Source organism: Peromyscus leucopus, chromosome 7, assembly GCF_004664715.2.
Source record: "Peromyscus leucopus breed LL Stock chromosome 7, UCI_PerLeu_2.1, whole genome shotgun sequence".
Classification (NCBI taxonomy): Eukaryota; Metazoa; Chordata; class Mammalia; order Rodentia; family Cricetidae; genus Peromyscus; species Peromyscus leucopus.
In genome coordinates this window covers 50,504,741-50,524,621 of record NC_051069.1, presented here as the reverse complement: position 1 = coordinate 50,524,621, position 19,881 = coordinate 50,504,741, and the positions used below count along the sequence as shown (strand labels likewise).

The following is a 19,881-nucleotide window of genomic DNA, read 5'->3' as shown; positions in this document are numbered from 1 at the left end:
GCCCCGCCCAGAGCTGCCTTGTTTTCTTACAAACTCGCAACACAGTAGCCGGAGCCGGTGTGCCCAGCGCCCGACCTCCGTAGGTCCCGCCCACCGGCGACCCCAGCCAATCAGCGCGCGTTGCTGGGAAGGTTTGTCTCGCCCACAGAGGTGGTGCGGCTCGTGATTGGCCAGCGCGCGGCAACCGGTGGGGCGGCCCGCCACCGCGGGGAGTTTGGTTTTTCAAACCCGACCGGCGGGCGGGCGGGCGGGAAAGAGAGGGAAAGTTTAACTGACCCCGGGAGAGAGGCTGGAGACTGGCTGGCGCGGACGGACCCTGGATCTTTAGCGCCTCCGAGAGGAATGGAGGCGGGACTGGAAGTTCCCAGAACGGGGACGTTCTGTTCCTTTATGTGCCCCGGAAGTCCTAAGGAGCGCTTACTACGCGACGGGGAACTTAGTTCATCCACTCGACTGCTAGGTTAAAGGAATGAATGGCCTCTGGACGGCCAAGTGCGCGCCTGCTAACATCTTTTTGTTTGCTTTAAAGGTATGAGACACGTCTCACTATGTAACCTTGGCCGGCCTGAATCTCACTGTGTCATCTGTCTGGCCTCAAACTCAGGTATCCACCTGCCTCGACCATCCGTGCTGGGATTAAAGGAGTGGGCTCCTTTTTTTTTTAAAAAAAAAAAATAAGAAACGATCTTGGAAGGCCGGGCAGTGGTAGCTCAGGCCTTTTAATCCCAGCACTCCGGAGGCAGAGCCAGGCGGATCTTTGTGAGTTCAAAGCCAGCCTGGGCTACAGATCGAGATCCAGGACAGGCACCAAAGCTACACAGAGAAACTCCATCTGGGGGGGTGGTGTCTTGGAGCTGGAAAGATGGCTCAAGGGCTAAGAGCATTTGACATTCTTGTAAAGAAGCAAAGGTTCGGTTTCCAACACCCACGTGACAACACTCAGCCATACATAACTCCAGCTCCAAGGAATCCAACACTCTCTTTGGACCTCTTAGTGCACATACAAATACCCACATAGTCACATAATTTCCTTAAGTTTTTTTGAGACATGATCTTATTATGTAGCTCTGGCTGTCCTTGAACTCACTATGTAGACCAGGCTGACCTTGAATTCAAACAGATCTGCCTGCCTCTGCCTCCTAAATGGACTATGCCTGGCAATTTTCTTTTTTAAAATGTGCATTGGTGTTTTCCTTGCATGTATGGTTGTGTAAGGGTGTTGGACCCCCTGGAACTGGAGTTACAGTTGTGAGCTGCCATATGGGTGCTGGGAATTGAACCCAGTTCTTTTGGAAGAACAGCCAGTGCTCTTAGCTGCTGAGCCATCTCTCCAGCTCAGCATTTTAATTTTTTTTTAAAGGGTCTCATGTATCCCAGGCTGGCCTCCAGCTCCTTATGTAGCCAAGGATGATACCTGAGCCTCCTGAATGACACTCCCAAGTGCTATTACACACTGTCCATTCGGCACTGGGGATGGAACCCAGGGCTTCATGGATGCTTTGCAATCACTCTGCTAACTGATCTATAGCCACAGCCTCTTAACATTATTATTTATTGGAACAAGTTCTTTTTTTTTTTTTTTTTTTGGTATTTTTTAGACAGGGTTTCTCTGTATAGCTTTGAAGCCTGTCCTGGAACTCACTCTGTAGATCAGGCTGGCCTCAAACTTGCAGAGATCCGCCTGGCTCTGCCTCCAGAGCGCTGGGAGAAACCTGGGATTAAAGGTGCACTTAAAGCCACCCTACCCAACCCGACCCCTGCTGAAACAAGTTCTTATGTAGCTCAGGCTGGCCTCTAGCTAAGTCTAGACTAACCTCAAACATCTGATCATCTTGCCTCTACCTCTTGAGTGCTAGCTAGGATTACAAGTATATGCCACCATGTGTGGCTTAACTTTAGACTAAAGTTAGAAATTGTAGTTGGTGAGAAAAGAATCATGGTCCTTAGTTAATCATAGCTCAAAAAAAAAAAAAAAAAAAAAAAAAAAAAAAAAAAAAGTCAGGTTAAGCAGTCCTTGCTGAAAAGAAAGTTGGCCTGCTGTCGGCCATGTAAGGTTCTGGGAGGCAAGTCTTGCTAAGAACCTCCTGAAATGGCCATGCAGAGAGCCCACTAGACACCCACAGTCTAGGCCAGGAGATGTGACTGCATTTTTTCAGAGTAGTAAATGTTGTGAGGTGATAAAGGAAGGCCATTAAACCTAGTAATCTTGGCACTCAGGAGTCTGAGGCAAGAGGATTAAGTTGTAGGCCATCCTGGGCTAGATTGCTAATTTTCAAAACTATATTGCCAAGTGTGGTGGTAGATATCATTAATCACAGCATTCTGGAGGCAGAGGCAGGTAGATCTATGAGTTCAAGGCCAGTCCAGTCTACATAGTGAGTTCCAAGACAGCCAGGGTTACATAGTAAGGTTCCATTTAAAAATCCAGAAAAACAAGACACAGGCAATTGCATCTCTGTGAGCCTGAGGCCAGCCTGGTCTACAAATCCAGTTCCAGGATAGTCTGGACGGTTACACAGAGAAACCCTGTCTCGGGAAAAAAAGAAAAAAAAAAAAAGAAAGAAAAGAAATTAAAAGAAAAATATTAGGATATCAGCTGAGTGTAGGGTCACTGCATATGCAAAGGCCCTGAAGTTTGAAAGCATCTGGTATGATAAGGAAGGGAGAATGGGAGGGCAGGAAGGTGAGCAGGTGGTGGAGTAGTGTGCAGACCACTATAATAACTACTTTTAAGAAGATGGGAAGGAGCTGGGCGGTGGTGGCGCACGCCTTTAATCCCAGCACTTGGAGCAGAGGCAGGCGGATCTCTGTGAGTTCAAGTCCAGCCTGGTCTACAGAGTGAGTTGCAGGAAAGGAGCAAAGCTACACAGAGAAAGCCTGTCTCTAAATAAATACATACATACATGTATACATACATAAATAAATAAGAATAAAAAAAGACGGGAAGGGCATCAGGGTTAAACAAGGCAATGATGTACTGAGATTTTACAGTGACCTTTGGTGGCTACAGAAGGGACCAGCGAGTGATAGGGAATGAAGGGAGGAAGCATCAACATCTTGTTCAGACCTTATCATCACTGTGGAGCAGGCCAGCCACCCCATTCTAAAGATGTATAAGCTGACACCCATGATAAAGGATGGGTTTGGGGCTAAACATGTCAAGTTTTAGAACTGTCCCAAACATAGCATCAAAGTCATCAGCCCCCATGCCCTCCATTTTTCCCGGGTGGAAAAGAATGGCAAGTAGGGCTGGAGAGATGGCTCAGTGGTTAAGAACACTGCTTGCTCTTCCAGAGGTCCTGAGTTCAATTCCCAGCACCCACATGGTGGCTCACAGCCATCTGTAATGAGATCTGGTGTCCTCTTCTGGCGGGCCGGGATACATGCAGACAGGACACTGTATATATTATAAATAAATTAAAAAAAAAAAAAAAGAATGGCAAGTAGTCAGCGGACACGCCACCTTGACATGCCACCAAGTATGGTCATTCCCAGTCCATAGCCAAGAAGCACACTCACAGCTGTTAGATTTATTTTAATGACACCCTAAAACTCAGATGGAGGGCCACCAGGGCCTAGGCTCAGCAGCTATAAAAGAGCTGCCCAAGGCAGGTCATTGCAAGAAGGCACTCACGGAGCGGGAGGGGCAGTTCAGGTCCTCTTATATTTCTTCATATAAAATCAGGATGGGAGAGCGCCAAGGCTGAGGGACACAACCATCCTAGACAGCTGGGAGGTACAGGGGGTGGGGCACTGGCAGCAAGACTGTGTTGTTAGTACCCCAACCCAGCATGAACACACGCACGCACGCACGCACGCACGCACACGCCTTCATAGTCTGAAGCTGTGTCTGAGAAGGAAGCCACATGTTCAACTCATGTTCAAAGCCCACATCTCCCTTCTAGCTGGTACGAAGTTGATAATCTGCAGAAAAAAATGAGTGGGGGGACCATCTGAGAATTGAGAAAGGGGAAAGAGTCCTCCAACACCCACAAAATCTATCCTGGGTCCCAACACACAAAATCACCCCTGGAAATATTTTACAATGCTTAGGGATACAGGCTTGGGACATGGGGTGGCTGGATGGTAGAATTCCTACCTATCATATATAAAGCCCTGATTTCTGTCCTAGTATCAAAAAAAAAAAAAAAAAATCTTGCTTAGGTCAGGATGGGTTCCACCGTGAGCCTCCATCTGGTCAGCATGCCCACATTGTATAGAGATGCTAAGCATCAGCATCTTGTTCAGACCTTATCGACACTGTGGAGCAGGCCAGCCACCCCATTCTAAAGATTTATAAGCTGACACCCATGGTAAGGGATGGGTTTAGGGCTAAACATGTTAAGTTTTAGAACTGTCCCAAACATAGCATCCAAGTCATCAGTCCACATGCCCTCCATCTCCTTAAGCTCACTGTCCCAGAAAGCCAGGCTCTTACCCCCACTCTGGGTGATGTAGCGGACCCAGGGCAGGGCCTGGTATCCACTTTTCTCAATGATCTTCATGTAACGGACCTGGAAGACAATAGAAAGGAGTGCCAAGGACTAGAGATGTATCTCGGCATCAGAGCTTCCTTGTAGAGTCACCTGTGAGGAGCTGGGTGTGACTCATGGGAAAGGTCCTGCCTAGCATGCACCAGTCCCTGAGTTCTATCCCAGTGTGGGGGGATAGTGGGAGGGGGAGGTGACTAAGAAGGAAAAGGGATAGCCCACGTCAAGAGAACATACAGGGCACCCATTAGGATACAAAATGACACAAGTTGGGAGTCTCTGGGCATGGCATGGGCAAAGAGGAAGTGATCCAAGCCAGTAGGGAAAAGGAAGTACAGAGGAAGATACAGGACAGAGTTGGGGACAGGTCAAGAGAATGGAGAATACTCTGCAGGTGGGGGAGGGCAGAGGCGAACAGTGACTAAGCAAGGGGACAGCAGATGCCAATGTGAGAGGTAGAGGGACGAGCCCCAGCCGAGAACAGAAGAGGCAGCATTCCCTAGGGGAAGACAAAGAGGTGGACACCCTGGCATGGGGACACATGACTTTCATCCTAGAGCTTGGGAATCTAGACAGAAGGATATCATAAGTTCAAGGCCAGCCTGGGTTGTGCAGTGGGTTCAAGACCAGCCTAGATTCAGAGTGAGTCCTCGGCTAGCTTGGGTTACAAAGTACAAATGCCTGGTGTGGTGCACACCTCCGGTCTCCACACTTGGGAAGCAGAGGCAGGCAGGTCCTGCCTGAGTTCAATGCCAGCCTGGTCTACAGAGTGAGTTCCAGGTCAGTCTGGCCACAGTGAGACCCTGTCTCAAAAAAACAAAGGTGGTTAAGAGCTCTGGCTGCTCTTCCAGAGGACCTGGGTTAGAGTCCCAGCATCCGGATGGTGGATTGCACACTCTGTAACTCCAGTTCTAGGGGATCTGACACCTTCTGACCTCCACAGGTACTGCATACACACGGTACACAGACATATATGTAGGCAAAACACTGATACACATAAAATAAGAGCTCAAATGAATAAATAAGATGTGAGATGAGAGGTGACTGAAGCCAAGAGGGAAGAAAATAGGGACTTCCCCCCCGTTGTTCCTCACCTGGATGCCAGAAACTGTAAAGTATGGAATCTCAAACTTGACCCCAATGGGTGGCCGGCCCTCCACCTCCTCAGTTTCCACGCTCGGGAGCCCAAAGTGGGCACGCATCAAGTACTCTTTGCCGCCCTGTGGACACACAGAGGCATCAGACTCTCTGGACCACCCTCTGTCTCTCAGATCTCTCTCACAACAACCTCTACAGAGAAGGTCCGTTACAGAGACTTCAAAGTCAAGAGTGTTCTGAGACTCAGAAAAAGTCTAACTCTTGTCCTTCAGTCTGGAGGAAACAGATCAAATCCTCCAGTGGCTGGATTCAATGGCAAAGGCCTATAGTTCTAACTACTCTTGAAACTAAAGCAGGACGATCAAAGATTACAAGTTCAAGGCCAGTCTGAGTTACAGAGTGAGACCTTGTGTCAAAAACCAAGGACCAGGATTGCAGAATAGTGGTAGAACACTTGCACAGGATGTTCAACCCTGTCTCAAAAAACAAACAAACAAACAAATAAATAAATAAAATAACAAATAAAAAAGTCAGTAATAAATAAAGGGCTGTCAAGATTAAGAAGCAAGAAAGTACTTCCTGCCAAGCCTGCCAAGCTGAGTTCAATCCCTGGGACCCACGTGGGGAAAGAGAACCAATCCTACACACACACACTAAATGCTCAGTGCTCAGATGTGGAGAATATGAGTCATAATTGGACATTATGGCACACACACCTTTAATACTGGCACTTGAGAGGCAGAGGCAAGCAGATCTCTGTGAGTTTAAGGCCAGCAATGGCTATACAGTGAGACCCTGTCTAAAAACATCAACAAAGAGAATGTGGGTCAATTGTCATCCATCCCATTTCACAGATGAGCTGAGTCTATGAAGGAAAAACCAGGAACCAAGTCCATATCCCTGAAGGACTTATGGGAATAGGGAGATGCTGTTTGAGGAGGCCTCAGTTTCCCCACCTTGGTTTGGTTTGGTTTGGTTTTCAAACAGGGTCTCATGTAGCCTAGGCTAGACTTGAAGTAGTTATGTAGGCAAGGATAAGCCTGAATTCTTTTTTTGTTTGTTTGTTTTTGTTTTTGAGACAGGATTTCTCTGTGTAGCATTGCACCTGTCCTGGATCTCACTCTGTAGCCCAGGCTGGCCTTGAACTCACAGAGATCTGCCTGGCTTTGCCTCCCAAATGGTGGGATTAAAGGCATGTGCCACCACCCCAGCAAGCCTGAATTCTTTATCCTCCTACTCCACCTCCCACGTGAGAAGAAGACAGACATGGCCACACATCAAGTGCCAATCAAGAAATAACCTGGGTTCCCCATTCATCAGCCCCACAGATTGCCATGTGCATACTGATGAGGTTCTCTGGGCCCCACCACCACTGAAGTGCCCTCTCACCCTGGGCCCCGCCTTTCTCAATACTCACAGGGAAGGACTTGATACTCCAAATGACAACATTCTTCTCAGGCACATACTTGGCACTGCCCACACTGGTCTTGAAGCGTGGGGAGTCTGCATCACTGGGAACAGGCACAGATATTTCCACGCCATTGGCCACTGACTGCTTCTTAAATTGCCCCTTAGCCTGCCAGGAGAGAGCAGGAGGCAAAAAGAATTTATTCCTGAGCAAGACTAGAGGTGGATGCTTGTGATCCCAGCTACTCTGGAGGCTGATGCAGGAGGATGTCAAGTTCAAGGCCTGTTAGGACTATAAAGGGAGTGTTGAGTCCAGCCTGGATATAGACACAACATTCAAGGCTAGCCTGGACTATAGTGAGTGTTCAAGGCCAGCCTGGGCAACTAAGTGAGATCTCTTTTGTAAATACAAAACAGAAAAAAAAAAGGATGAGAATATAGCTTGGGGCAGAGTGTATGCCTAGCATTCAAGAGGCCCCATAACATCCCTGGCCAGAGAAAAGAGAATAGGCTGGTGAGATGGCTCAGCAGGTAGAGGCACTTGACACCAAGCTTAAGGACCTGAGTTCAATCCCTGGGACCCACATGGTAGAGAGAGAGAACTGACTCCTGCATGTTGTCCTCTGACCTGTGCCTGCCCACACACATACACATACACAAAATAAATAAATGTGGCCTGGCGCGGTGGCGCACGCCTTTAATCCCAGCACTAGGGAGGCAGAGGCAGGTGAATCTCTGAGCTTGAGGCCAGCCTGGCCTACAGAACAAGTTCCAGGACAGCCAGGGCTACACAGAGAAACCCTGTCTTGAAAAAAAAAAAAATCAAAACACAACAAAGCAAAAACAAAACAAACAAACAAGTAAACAAAGAAGGATCCATGTGTGACGGCCAACAACTATAATGGCAGCACTGGGTAAGTGGAAGCAGGGAGAACGGCACTTCCAGGTCATCCTGAGCTAGAAACAGGGCTGACAACCTTCCTTGAAGATTGATGTGCAATTAACAGTTGCAGCAGGGAGAACTCACCAGGCCCTGCCCCGAGGAGAGAGAGACCTTCTTCAGAGGTGTGGTCACTGGTAAAAAGCCCACAGCCCTGTAAATAACCCCCACGAAACTCACTGGGTCACAAAAAAGAAAAAAAAAAAAAACAGAAAGTAGAAATGGGAATGGTTGGGAAGGGAGAGGTTAGCAGATTGGGAGGGGATTAGAGGGTGGGGAAATAGATATGATACATCATATGTCTTGGTTAAAGTTTCTATTGCTGTGAAGAGACACCATGACCACAGCAACAATTATGAATGAAAACATTTCATTGGGGTGGTTTACAGTTCAGAGGTTTAGTCCATTATCATCATGGTAGGACATGGCATCGTGCAGGCAGATACGGTTCTAGAGCTAAGATCCTACATCTTGATCCACAGGCAACAGCAAGTGGGCGTGGCTTGAGCATATGAGACCTCAAAGCCCACCCCCACAGTGACACACTTCCTCCAACAAGGCCACACCCACTCCAACAAAGCCACACCTCCTAATGCCACTCCCTATGAGCTTATGAGGGCCAATTACATTCAAACTATCACATCATGTAAACTATGAAAATGTCATGAGTTGGGTGGCGTGGCGGCAGCGCAGCGGCAGCGGCAGCGGCAGCAGCGCAGCAGCAGCAGCAGCAGCGCACTCAAGAAGCAGAGACAGGCAGATCTCTGTGAGTTGGCCTCTGTTGAAGCCCAGCTGGTCTATTTGGCAAGTTGCAGGCAGCCAGGGCTACCTAGAGAGACCTTGTCTCAACCCCCCACCCCCCAAAAAAAAAAAAAACATGAGGCTGGAGAGATGTCTCAGTGGTGAAGAGAATTTGTTACTATTGCAGAGGATCCAGTGTTAGTTCCTAGCAACCACAGGACGATTCACAACCATCTATAACTCCAGTTCCATGATACAGAACAACCTTTTCTCTCATGCAAGGGTACTAGGCACACAAGGTGCACGCACATAAATGCAAATAAACATCTGTGGTAGTTTGAATGTAACTGGCCCCATAAGCTATTGGCACTATTAGTAGGTGTGGCCTTGTTGGAGGAAGTGTGTCACTGTGGGGGTGGGCTTTGAGGTCTCATATATGCTCAAGCCACACCCAGTGCTCAGTTCACTTACTGTTGCCTGTGGACCAGATGTAGGATTCTCAGCTCCAGCACCACGTCTGCCTGCAGGAGGACATGTCCCACCGTAATGATAATGGACTGAGCCTCTGAACTATAAGCCAGCCTTAATTAAATGATTTCCTTTACAAGAGTTGCCATGGTCATGGTGTCTCTTCACAGCAATAGAAACACTAACTAAAGGCTGAGCAGTGGTTGCGCACATCTTTAATCCCAGGACTTGGGATGCAGAAGCAGGCAGATCTTTGTGAGTTCCAGGACAGCCAGGGCTGTTAAACGGAGAAACCCTTGTCTCGAAAAAACAACAACCCCCCCCAAATAAACCAAAAAAACCCCAAAAAACCACAAACCCTAACTAAGACAACATCTATTCACATAAAATAAAAACAAATCTTAAACAAATAAATAAGGGCTGAGAAGATGCATTCATCTCTAGACCCAGCCCTTAGGAGGCAGAGGCAAGCAGATCTCTGAGCTTGAGGCCATCCTTGCCTACACAGAGAGTTCATCCAGGGTTACACTGTGAGAGCTTCCTTCAAAAAAAAAAAAAAAAATAGATCTGGAAAGATGGCTCAGTGGTTTGCCTGCTCCTCCAGAGGATTCCAGCTTGATTCTCAGCACCCACATGGAGGCTCACAAACATCAGTGCCCTCTTCTAGTCTCTGTGGGCACCAGGCAAGCAAGTCTTGCACATCAGACATACATATAGGCAAAACACCATACACACAAAATTATGGAAAAAAGAATTAAAAACAAACAGAAACCCTGTATGCCCAGCCAGGAGCCTTCCCCTAGAGCTCACCTTGACCATGATCTCCACTCGGCTGTGGGAGAATTTCTCAATGACCGACTCGATCCAGATCAGGGGTTTGACCTGCAGGCAGACAAGACAGTTACCGCAGATCCTGACGTCAGCCCTTGGTCTACCGCCCACCACCTCTTTGTGTTGGGCTGGACGCGGCTCACCTGGGTGCTGAGGCGGTAGGACATGAGTTCAAAGTCCCCATCTGGGGGGATGAAGGAGATGGTGCGGTCATTGTCAAAGCGCGAAAGCCTCACACACTGGTGGAATTTCACATCTTCCAGTTCCACAGACTTGTTCTTGCTGCCTGAAACTCGGAGTGGAGCAAGCAGAGTGACCCTGGGGTGAGCAGTGCGCTCCACCCCACCAACCTTCTCCGGGTTTGCAGAGGACCCCAGGACCTGAGTGGTGGTGCTGAATCAGAAGCCGGGCCTGCCTCTCACCCCTGAGCTTCTGTTTTCTCTTTTCATTTTATTTCGAGTTTATCTTTCTAAAAATTTTAGTAGGATTTTTTTTCTTAAATTTTGTTTTTTTGAGACAGGGTCTAACATAGCCTTGGCTGTCCTGAGATTCCATATGTAGACCAGGCTGCCTTCCAAATCAGAGAGATCTGCATGTGCTGGTGCTCACAGAGGCCAAAACATGGTGTCAGAGCTCCTGGAGTGTGTGTGGGGGGTTGTGAATAGTTGTAAGCCACCTATTGTAGGTGCTGGGAACCGAACTCAGGTCCTCTGCAGGAGCAAGAAATGCCCCAAGTCACTGGGTTGCCTCTCCAGGCCCTAATTTTCCCTTTGTGTGCATGTGTGTACTCCGAGAATATCATGTGTATGCACGTACTATATGGTTTCATGTGTACATGTGTGCATTAAAAACCAAAGATCAATCACTCCCTAACTTCTTCCCTAGATTATTATCACATTTATTTATTTGCTTGGGAGGTGGGGCACGCTTGCCCCAGTGCAAATGGAGGTCAGAAGACGACTTGTAGAAGTCAGCTCTCTCATTCCACCATGTGGGTCCTGGGGATTGAACACAGATGGTCAGGTTTGCTGGCAAGTGTCTTCAGTCACTTTGCCTCTTATGTTTAACATATTGTTGTGGGTGTGTCTGATGTGTACAAGCACAGATGCATGGCTGCCAAGCTTCTTCCCTCCGCCTTGTCAAGGATCACTTGTTTCTGTTCTGCGATGCCATCCAGTCTAACTAGGCTATGAGCTTCTGGAAGATTCTCCTGTCTCTGCCTCCACTGAGCATAGTAGCCCTTAGACTTCATGGGGCTGGAAAGATGGCTCAGTGGTTAAGAACACTGGCTGCTCTTGTAGAGGACCTGGATTCAATCCCCAGCACCTTCATAGGGGTTGACAACCATCTGTATGTAGCTAACTCGGGTCCCAGGGAATCTGACACCCTCTCCTGGCCTCTGTGGGCACTGCAGACACAGTGCACATACATACATACAGGCAAAATACCCACACACAATAAACAAACAAACACCAAATAAATAAAACCTTTAAAAGGAATGCTGAGATTTAGATGCACACCAGCACTGTGTGGGTTTAGGGATCTCATTCAGGTGACTATGTTTGTGGAGATTTCCCTGCTGAGCCTTCTCTCATTCAACCTGGAGCTCACCAAATGGCAAGCAGGGCTGGCCGGAGCACTCCAGGGATCTCCTGCCTTATTCCTCCAGTGTCACAGAACAGATAAAGACCACCATGCTCTCCCTTTGTAGTTTATTTGTTTTGGGGGACAGGGTTTCACCATGTAACCTTGGCTGTCCTGGAACTCACTCTGTAGACCAGGCTGTTCTGGAACTTACAGAGACCTAGCCACCTGCCTCTGCCTCCTGAGTGCTGGGATTAAAGGCGTGCACCACCACCGCCACCGCCACCACCACCGCCCGGCCTCTATGCCTGCTATTATTTATTATTTACTTATTGATTTTTAATTTCATGTGCATTGTTGTTTTGCCTGAATGTGTGTGTGTGTGAGGATGTCAGATTTTGGAGTTGCAGACAGTTGTGAGCTGCCATGTGGGTGCTGGGAACTGAACCCGGGTCCTCTGGAAGAGCAGCCAGTGCTCTCAACTGCTGAGCCGTCCCTCCAGCCCTATGCCTGCTTTTTATATGTCTTCTGGGGTCTGAACTGGGATCTTCATGTTGGTGTGCAGGACTATACTGGCTGAGCCATCTCTTCAGTTTCTTTTCTTGTTTGTATCGTTCCTGCTTTTTGTTTTCTTTGTGTTGGTGTGATCTTTTGAGATGGGGTCTTATGTAGCCCAGAACAGCCTCAAACTTCGTAAGTTGCTGAGAATTACCTTCAACTCCTGCTTCTACCTCCCAAGGTCTGGGGTCACCCTTATGTAACACTATGCTCTGCTCCACTTGGTTTTTATTTCTTTGGTTGATTTTATTTTATGCTGTGTGTGTGTGTGTGTGTGTGTGTGTGTGTACATTTGTATGTATGTGCACATGTATACACGGACACCAGAGGGCAATACCAGGCGCCCTTCCTCAGGTGGCATCCACCTTGTTTTTTTGTTTTTGTTTTTTCCTGAGACAGCATTTCTCTTTTGGCATGGAACTTGCTGATTAGGCTAGGCTGGCCCCCTTGGAATTTCTAGTGAACCAATCATTTGTCTCTGCCCACATCTCACAAGGATCCCACTAACTTAAGGAGATGACATTGAACTGCTAACTCCCCTGCCTCAGCCTCCAGAGTGCTGATATTACAGCTTGGATTACTATGCCTGACTTTGTGAGATGTTTAAATATTATTAACCTGTCTCCTCCTAACATTAGAATGTCAAGGCCAGAAATGGGCTTGGTCTGCAGCCAGCTCTCATTAACAAAGGAAGCATTTCCTAGGTGACCTTTGCTGCTGAGATGCAAGGCTCAATTATCAGAGGGCATGTGAACACTTATCTCAGAATTGGCTGCAGTCTAGGAGGCCTCAGTCTAGCCCATCCCCAGGAAAGGGTCCCGCCCCCCCCAATCTTACGGCCAGTAAGCTCAAAGAGCACTCGGTCATTGAGGCCCAGCCGCAGCTCTGGCATCCCAGACAAAAACACCTTCAGCTTGATGGTGCCCACAATCTCGCTGAGCAAGACACTGCCATTGGCATTGACCTGCAAAGGGGGTATCCCAATATGGGGTGTCAACAGGTATAGAGTTACCTCTCCTGCCCCCAGGACATGAGGCACAGAAACTCACCAGAAGGTTAACAGACTCTATGACGTCAATGAAGACCTCATTCTTTTTGTACTTGATCCCCTCGGAGCGCCATGAAACAGCATTGGTGACCGTAGGTGGTACTCGAGACTTGCCTGTCTCCAGCTTGTTGCCCTGTTGTGTGATGTACCTATTGGGAAGAGCAGTGAGGGTCTGCAGCTGAACCACGGACACCTACCTCAGAGGGACCAACCTCCCGGTCACAGGCGCCTTTCCCGCACTCACTCCTGCAGGATCTTGCTGTCCGTGGTCTGTGGAAAGCCGAAGTCCATGAGCTCATCCAGCAGCTCATACACAATGACAAAGTTATCTCGAATGCTCTCCTCCTCCAGCTCCTTAAAGTACTCACAGAAGACCTGGGCGTGGGGTCCCAGGGAACACACTCAGCCAGCCAGTAAGCAATTACAAACCATCTACTGTGAGCCTGGGCTGCAAACAAAGAGACAGGCTCTCTCCCAGGGAGCAATTTAACAAAGAAAAGGGATCCTTGGTGGTGGGTTCAACCATATCCAACATGTCAGCATAGGAAGGAGAGAAACAGCAGTGGAAACCTACACCTTGAAGAATCTGGACAGACAGCCAGAGGGGGGTGGGAATGGATTTTCTAGGTGTGGGTACAATACAGGGGCTGGAGGAAACCAGCATCTCGCTTTAGATCAGGACTCAACAAATGAGCAACACCCCCAACCCCTCACTGGAGGAGTCTATGCAGGGGCTTTACTGAGGAGCCACACTCCAGGATTTTTTTTTTTTTTTTTTTTTTTTTGGAGACAGTCTAGGTTGGCCATGAACTTTCCATATTCTTGCTGTAGCCTTTAAAGCTCTAGAATGAGAGGTCTGATCCATCTTGATCTCCCTAAAAAAAAGTGTGGAGGCCAGGTATGGTGACTAGTGTCTTTAATCCCAGCACTCAGGAGCCAGAGACAAGTGGGTCTTCCTGAGTTCAAGGCCAGCCTGGTCTATATAGCCAGTTCCAGGACAGCCAGGACTAAATAGAGAGACGCTGTCTCTACAAACTAAACAAAACAAAACAAACAAAAAGTGTGGGGCTGGAGAGATGCTCAGTGATTAAGAGCATTGGCTGCTCTTGCAGAGGACCTGTGCCCCATGTTCAGCTCCCAGCACCAAAAACGGCAGCTCACAACTGTCCGTAACTCCAGTCCCGGAAGATCCAACATTCCATTCAGGCCTCTGTAGGCACTGATTACATGAGGTACACAGACATACTTGCAGGCAAAACACCTACATACATAAAATTAAAAGTAAATAAATCTTTAATAAAGTATATAACTTAAATTTTTAAACGTCTGCGTTCTGCATATACATCATGAATCTGTGTATCTGCCAGGTGATGTATAGGGGCCAGTGATGTGAGGAAATAGCTAAGAATAAAATGGAGTGCATGGATGTAATTCTCTAGCTCAGGAAAAGCCAACATCAAAACAAAACAGACTAGACCAAATGGCTCAGCAAGAAAAGTCACTTGTTACCAAACCCGAGGACCCTAGAATCGTGTGCTGGAAGGCTAGCTGTCCTCTGATCTCCACATGTGCACCCATGCCTCACACACATGTGCGCACACGCACACATACACACACACACACACACACACACACACACACACACACACGCAAGAACTGAATAAATGTAAAACATTCCAATATAAAACAACCAGGTACACCTGTGATCCTGGAAGTTCAGGGTCGGATGGGCTGCGAGAGAGCCTGTCTCAAAAATAAATACACAGACATGACTACCTGAACTAAACTGAGCAGGCAGCAGTCTATCGTGGGGAGGGATGCAGGAGACGCCACCACCTCCATGGATCTATAGGCATTAATGGTTCTTTCTTTCTTTCTGTGTGTGTGTGTGTGTGTGTGTGTGTGTGTGTGGTTTTCTGAGGGTTTCTCTTCGTATTCCTGGCTGTCCTGGAACTTGCTCTATAGGCCAGGCTGGCCTCAAACTCATAGAGATCCACCAGCCTCTGCCTCCCAAGTCTGGGATTAAAGGCCTTGGACACCGTCATCTGGCAAAAACTTTTTTTTTTAATGGCCTTCCAGAGGCTGTAAAGATGGGCTCAGTCATTAAGAGCACTGGCTGCTCTTCCAGAGGACCCAGGTTTGATTCCCAGAACCCACATGGCAGCTCACAACCATCCTTTAACTCCAGTCCCAAGGGATCCAATGCTCTCTTTAAGCCTGTTTGGGCATGTGGTTCACAGAAACACATTCTAGCACACTCATACGAATAAATAAAATACATTTTTAAAAATTTAAAAATTATCTTTTGTCAGGCGGTGGTGGCGCACACCTTTAATCCCAGCACTAGAAAGGCAGAGGCAGGAGGATCTCTGTGAGTTCGAGGCCAGCCTGGTCTACAAGGCAAGTTCTAGGATAGCCAGAGCTGTTACACAGAGAAACCCTGTATGGGGGGGAGGGGGAAGAGATGAAAAGAAAAAGAAAAAAAAAAGCCTTCCGGGTGGATAAGGTATACATGTATACATCAAACACAAACTCATTTCCTGAAGTCTTTGGTACTGTTCCCAGGATGCCTCACTACACATCTGTAAAGATTCTAACATCTGAAAACATCTACTATCCAGCACCAAACACACTGATGCTCAGCCTGCATCTCCTGGGAGGGGAGACGCACTCGGTCAACATCTTGCTCTGCTCAAATCCCTTAGCCTCTGTAATTTACTTTTTTTTTTCTTCCAGAGCTGAGGACCGAACCCAGGGCCTTGCGCTTGCTAGGCAGGAGCTCTACCACTGAGCTAAATCCCTACCCCAAACCTCTATAACTTACTCTATCCAAGTAACTCTCGTCAGACATACTTGTAAGTGTATTTCTAGTCACACCTCAGGGCCTTTCTGCCCTCCGCTGGGGACACGTCCTCCGCATCACTTCACCCCCAAGGCCGCCTTTGCAGCTACCTCTTCTCCCCTTCCCTTCCCAGGCACAGAAACAAGGGACTTCGTGAAGGTCACACAGCACAGAAGTGGGATTAGACCCAAGCGCGGGTCTGGGGGAGCCTCTTCCTCACCCAGGTGTGGGAACAGAGTGGGGAGGCTTTAATGAGCATGGTCAGAAGGCGGCAACTGACGGGTGAGCAGACAGACAGACCAGCTAGCCAATGAGAGGCCAGCACCTACCTCCACGGTCTTGTACAGAAAGGAGTACACCAGGGAGGCGTTGGCGTTCTTCAGGGTGGTGGCCACCACTGGCACAGGAAGGTCAAGGAACAAGGCCTTTTCGAGGGAGGGGTGTCAGGAGTCCCCTGTGGCCCCCCACCCCATTTCTTTTTTTTTTTTTTCTTTTGGGTTTTCAAGACAGGGTTTCTCTGTGTAGCTTTGGTGCCTTTCCTGGATCTCTCGCTCTGGAGACCAAGCTGGCTTCAAACTCACAGAGATTCACCTGCCTCTGCCTCCCCAGTGCTGGGATTAAAGGCGTGCGCCACCATGCCCGGCCCCCCCCACCCCATTTCTACTGGCCCTTACCCCACACACTGTGTAAACTCTGTTCTCAGTACCCTGCCCTCTGGATGGAGTTCTGGGCACTCCTGACCAGTGCGGGGTGGATGCAGTAGAGGTTGCTGTGTTTGATCCACAGGAAGTGCACTCGGCCATGGCTCAGCAGCGGGGCCAGCACCCCCTCCTCCTCACGCTGCATAAGCAGTGGCATGAAGTGGTCGATCTCCGTCATGGGCACATCACCTTTGTAGTTTCGGCTAATCAGGGGCTAAAGAAGGCAAAGGAGTTGGTCACCATCAGTACCCAGACCTGGGGACGGGGGCCTTCGGCTGTCGATTCTCTTTTCTCATAGACACCGCCCTCTAGTTTGTTTTATGGAGGGGATGGTGAGATAGCACCTCATGTCGCCTAGGCTGGCCTTGAATACAAATGTAGCTGAAGATGACCTTGAACTCCTGATCCTCCTGCTTCCACCCAGCTAGAGCTACGATTACAAACCCTCTACCAAGTAAACTACATCCGCAGCCTGTCTTTTCTTTTCTTATTTATTAGATAGTTTTTCTATGGCGCCCCAGCTGGTCTCAACTCTCAATCCTCCTGCCTCAGCTTCCTGAATGCTGAGATTACAGGTGTTTGCCACAATGTCATGCTCAGTGTCTAATTCTCACAGAATTTGTTATCTGAGGGGCCTAGGTAAGAGTTTACCCCTCTATGCCTCAGTTTTTATGCCTGTTAAGTGGGTGCACAAGACCCACAGCTAAAAGTATCCTGGTCCATACCAAGCCCTATCAACTCTCTACTAATGAGTGTTATGCTGGGCAGAGGTTTGGGAGGTGGAGGCAGGGGATCAGAAGTGCAAGACCACCCTTGGCTACCCAGTAAGTTCAAAGCCAACCTGGACTACCTGAGATTCTGCTCAGAAAAGAAAATAAGAAAAAGGATGGTGGGCTAGAACACAGCTCAGCGGTAGCGTACTGCCTACCACGCATGAAGTCCTCGGCTTCATCCTCAGCACTTCGAGGAAAGTCAATCAGCATCAACCAGGAAGACTGGCTGTGCTGGACCTCGCCTTAAAGAGGGCCTGCCATCCCAGCTGCTGTGGAGTCTGAGACAGGAGGACGGCAAGTTCCGCCTAGCTAAGCTACGGAGTAAATCTGAAGCAGACCTGGGTAACTCAACCACTTCAAAACAAGAAGCAGAGAGGGCTGTGAGAGACCAGTGGTGAAGGGTCTTACCACCAAGGCTGACGGCCTGAGGTCCACCTCCAGCACCCACATGGTGGAAAGACAGAAGTAAGTGAGAGCCGGGCGGTGGTGGCCACGCCTTTAATCCCAGCACTCGGGAGGCAGAGCCAGGCGGATCTCTGTGAGTTAGAGGCCAGCCTGGGCTACAGAGAGTTCCAGGACAGTCAAGACTACACAGAGAAACCCTGTCACAAAAAACCAAAACAACAAAAGTAAAGAAGAGGATTAGGATGTGATTTAGTGGTGGTGTTCGGGCTTAGCTTGGGATCTCTCCCCACCACTGAGGAGGAAGAGAAGAAGGAGCCTTTGCTAAGGAGTTCAGTGCCTGCCTCATCTTGAGGAAGGTGTCTTTGCCTCCATTTTCCAGACTGAGAAAGTGGAGGATTTAAACTGTGTCCACAAAAAGTAGACAAGCAAAACCGGACCACCCCTCCCGAGCTGTTCTCGTTCAAGGATATTTTATGTCTCTGTTGTAGCCCAGGCTGTTCTGGAACCCAGGGCTCAGGACATCCTTCTGCCTCAACTTCCAGAGTAGCTAGGATGGCAGGGTCGTGGTACTAGATATGGCTCTCTTGTCCTTATTTTTTGTTTGTTTGTTTTTGTTTTTCCAGACAAGGTTTCTCTGGGTAGCCCTGGCTGTTCTGGAACTCTCTGTGTAGACCAGGCTGACCTCACAGAGATCTGCCTGCCTCCGCCTCCCGAGGCGTGCCTCCCTGCCGTCCGGTTCCGTTGTCGATATTGTTCCTTTGTTTTTACATGCACCATTATTTCCTGTGTGTGCATGATGTGTGTGAGGCGGTGTGGGTCCGTGGCCGGTGTGTACGCGGTCAGAGGACAACCTTGTGGGTTGTTCCCCTTCCCCTTGCTTGCTTGGGTTTGAGGCTGAAACTCCGAGCCTGGGCAGCCTGGACCTCGCCTTGACTCGCTGAGCCTGTTTGACTCTGGGGCAGTGTGTCATGTAGCTTCCCACCCCCTGGTCTCCTGAGCCCTCGGCCTCCGCCGCCCAAAGCTGGGGTACGGGTGTCCATGCAGTGCTCTGGGAGCGAAGCCCGCCGGCTCACAACTGAGGCCCTTGCCCGGCCCTGTGGTTTTATGGCAGGGCTCTTGTTTTCCTCTACCGCTCTGGCTGACACCGGAGAAGGGCGGGCGGCTTGCAAGGGGCCAGTCCAGGCCTTCCTTCCACTCCAGTTAGTCACTGTGCGAACTCACGAGCGCCATGCTTTGCAGAAGGGCTGAGCTCACTGGTTCAGGGCGCTCATACGGTAGGGATCGTCCTTATTCCCATTCTACACTCAGGGAAACTGAGGCAAGAAGCGGAGCCCCTCGCCACAGACGCTGGCTGGAGAGGGTGGGTCCCCAGCTCGGGCCCTGCGCCCTGGGCCCGCGGCCTCTCCCGGGGTCCCTCGATCCCTCGCCCCCTGCCTCACCTTGCCCTTGACGTCCAGAATGAAGACTGCCGAGGCCGACATGGTGGCGGCCGGCGAAGCTGAGAAGCCGGAGCGAGAGGCAGAGGCGGCAGGGCAGCTTCCTTCTTCCTGCGGAAGCGCGCTCACCCAGGTGAGCCGCCAGGTGAGCGCGTCTTAAAGGGGAGGCCGCCAGGTGAGCGCGTCTTAAAGGGGAGGCCGCCAGGTGAGCGGCGTGGTCGGCAGCAAACGCCAATACTGCTTCAGGAGCTGGGAAAGGCAGAACTTGAGGTGTGACAGCTGCTCTGTCTCAGTTTCTCTCGGCGATCGAGAATGCCTGGGTGGACGGTGAGGCCCCCACGACATTGATCCATTGATCCGTCTACTCGCCCACCGTGCCTCCGTGCGTCTGTTCATTCATCCTCTCACTCGCCTACCCATTTATCCGTCCGTCCATCTATCCTGCCATCCACCCACTTACATGCGTACACCCACATCCGCCCACCCAAGCACCGGTCCATGCACCAGGGCATCAGTCTATCTATGTATTGTTCTCTCGCCCACACGTGCCAGTCTCCGC

At 49.4% G+C, this 19,881-nt stretch overlaps 1 protein-coding gene across 2 annotated transcripts; it reads right to left on the bottom strand.

Moving 5' to 3' along the window:
- Positions 1-3,520: 3,520 nt before the first annotated feature.
- Positions 3,521-19,469, bottom strand: Ap1m2 (adaptor related protein complex 1 subunit mu 2). Of its 2 annotated transcripts, none has more exons than XM_028872591.2 (12): positions 19,326-19,469; positions 16,766-16,922; positions 16,337-16,404; positions 13,410-13,540; positions 13,167-13,314; positions 12,955-13,081; positions 10,119-10,267; positions 9,955-10,026; positions 7,006-7,164; positions 5,585-5,710; positions 4,439-4,514; positions 3,521-3,924 (listed from the first exon to the last, which is right to left on the bottom strand). In XM_028872591.2, the coding sequence occupies exons 1-12, from the start codon at positions 19,365-19,367 to the stop codon at positions 3,902-3,904; spliced, it is 1,278 nt and encodes a 425-aa protein (XP_028728424.1). In that variant the 5' UTR covers positions 19,368-19,469; the 3' UTR covers positions 3,521-3,901. The 2 variants fall into 2 exon arrangements, with proteins under 2 accessions (XP_028728424.1, XP_028728425.1); XM_028872592.2 differs by having other exon boundaries at positions 10,119-10,261.
- Positions 19,470-19,881: the final 412 nt, after the last annotated feature.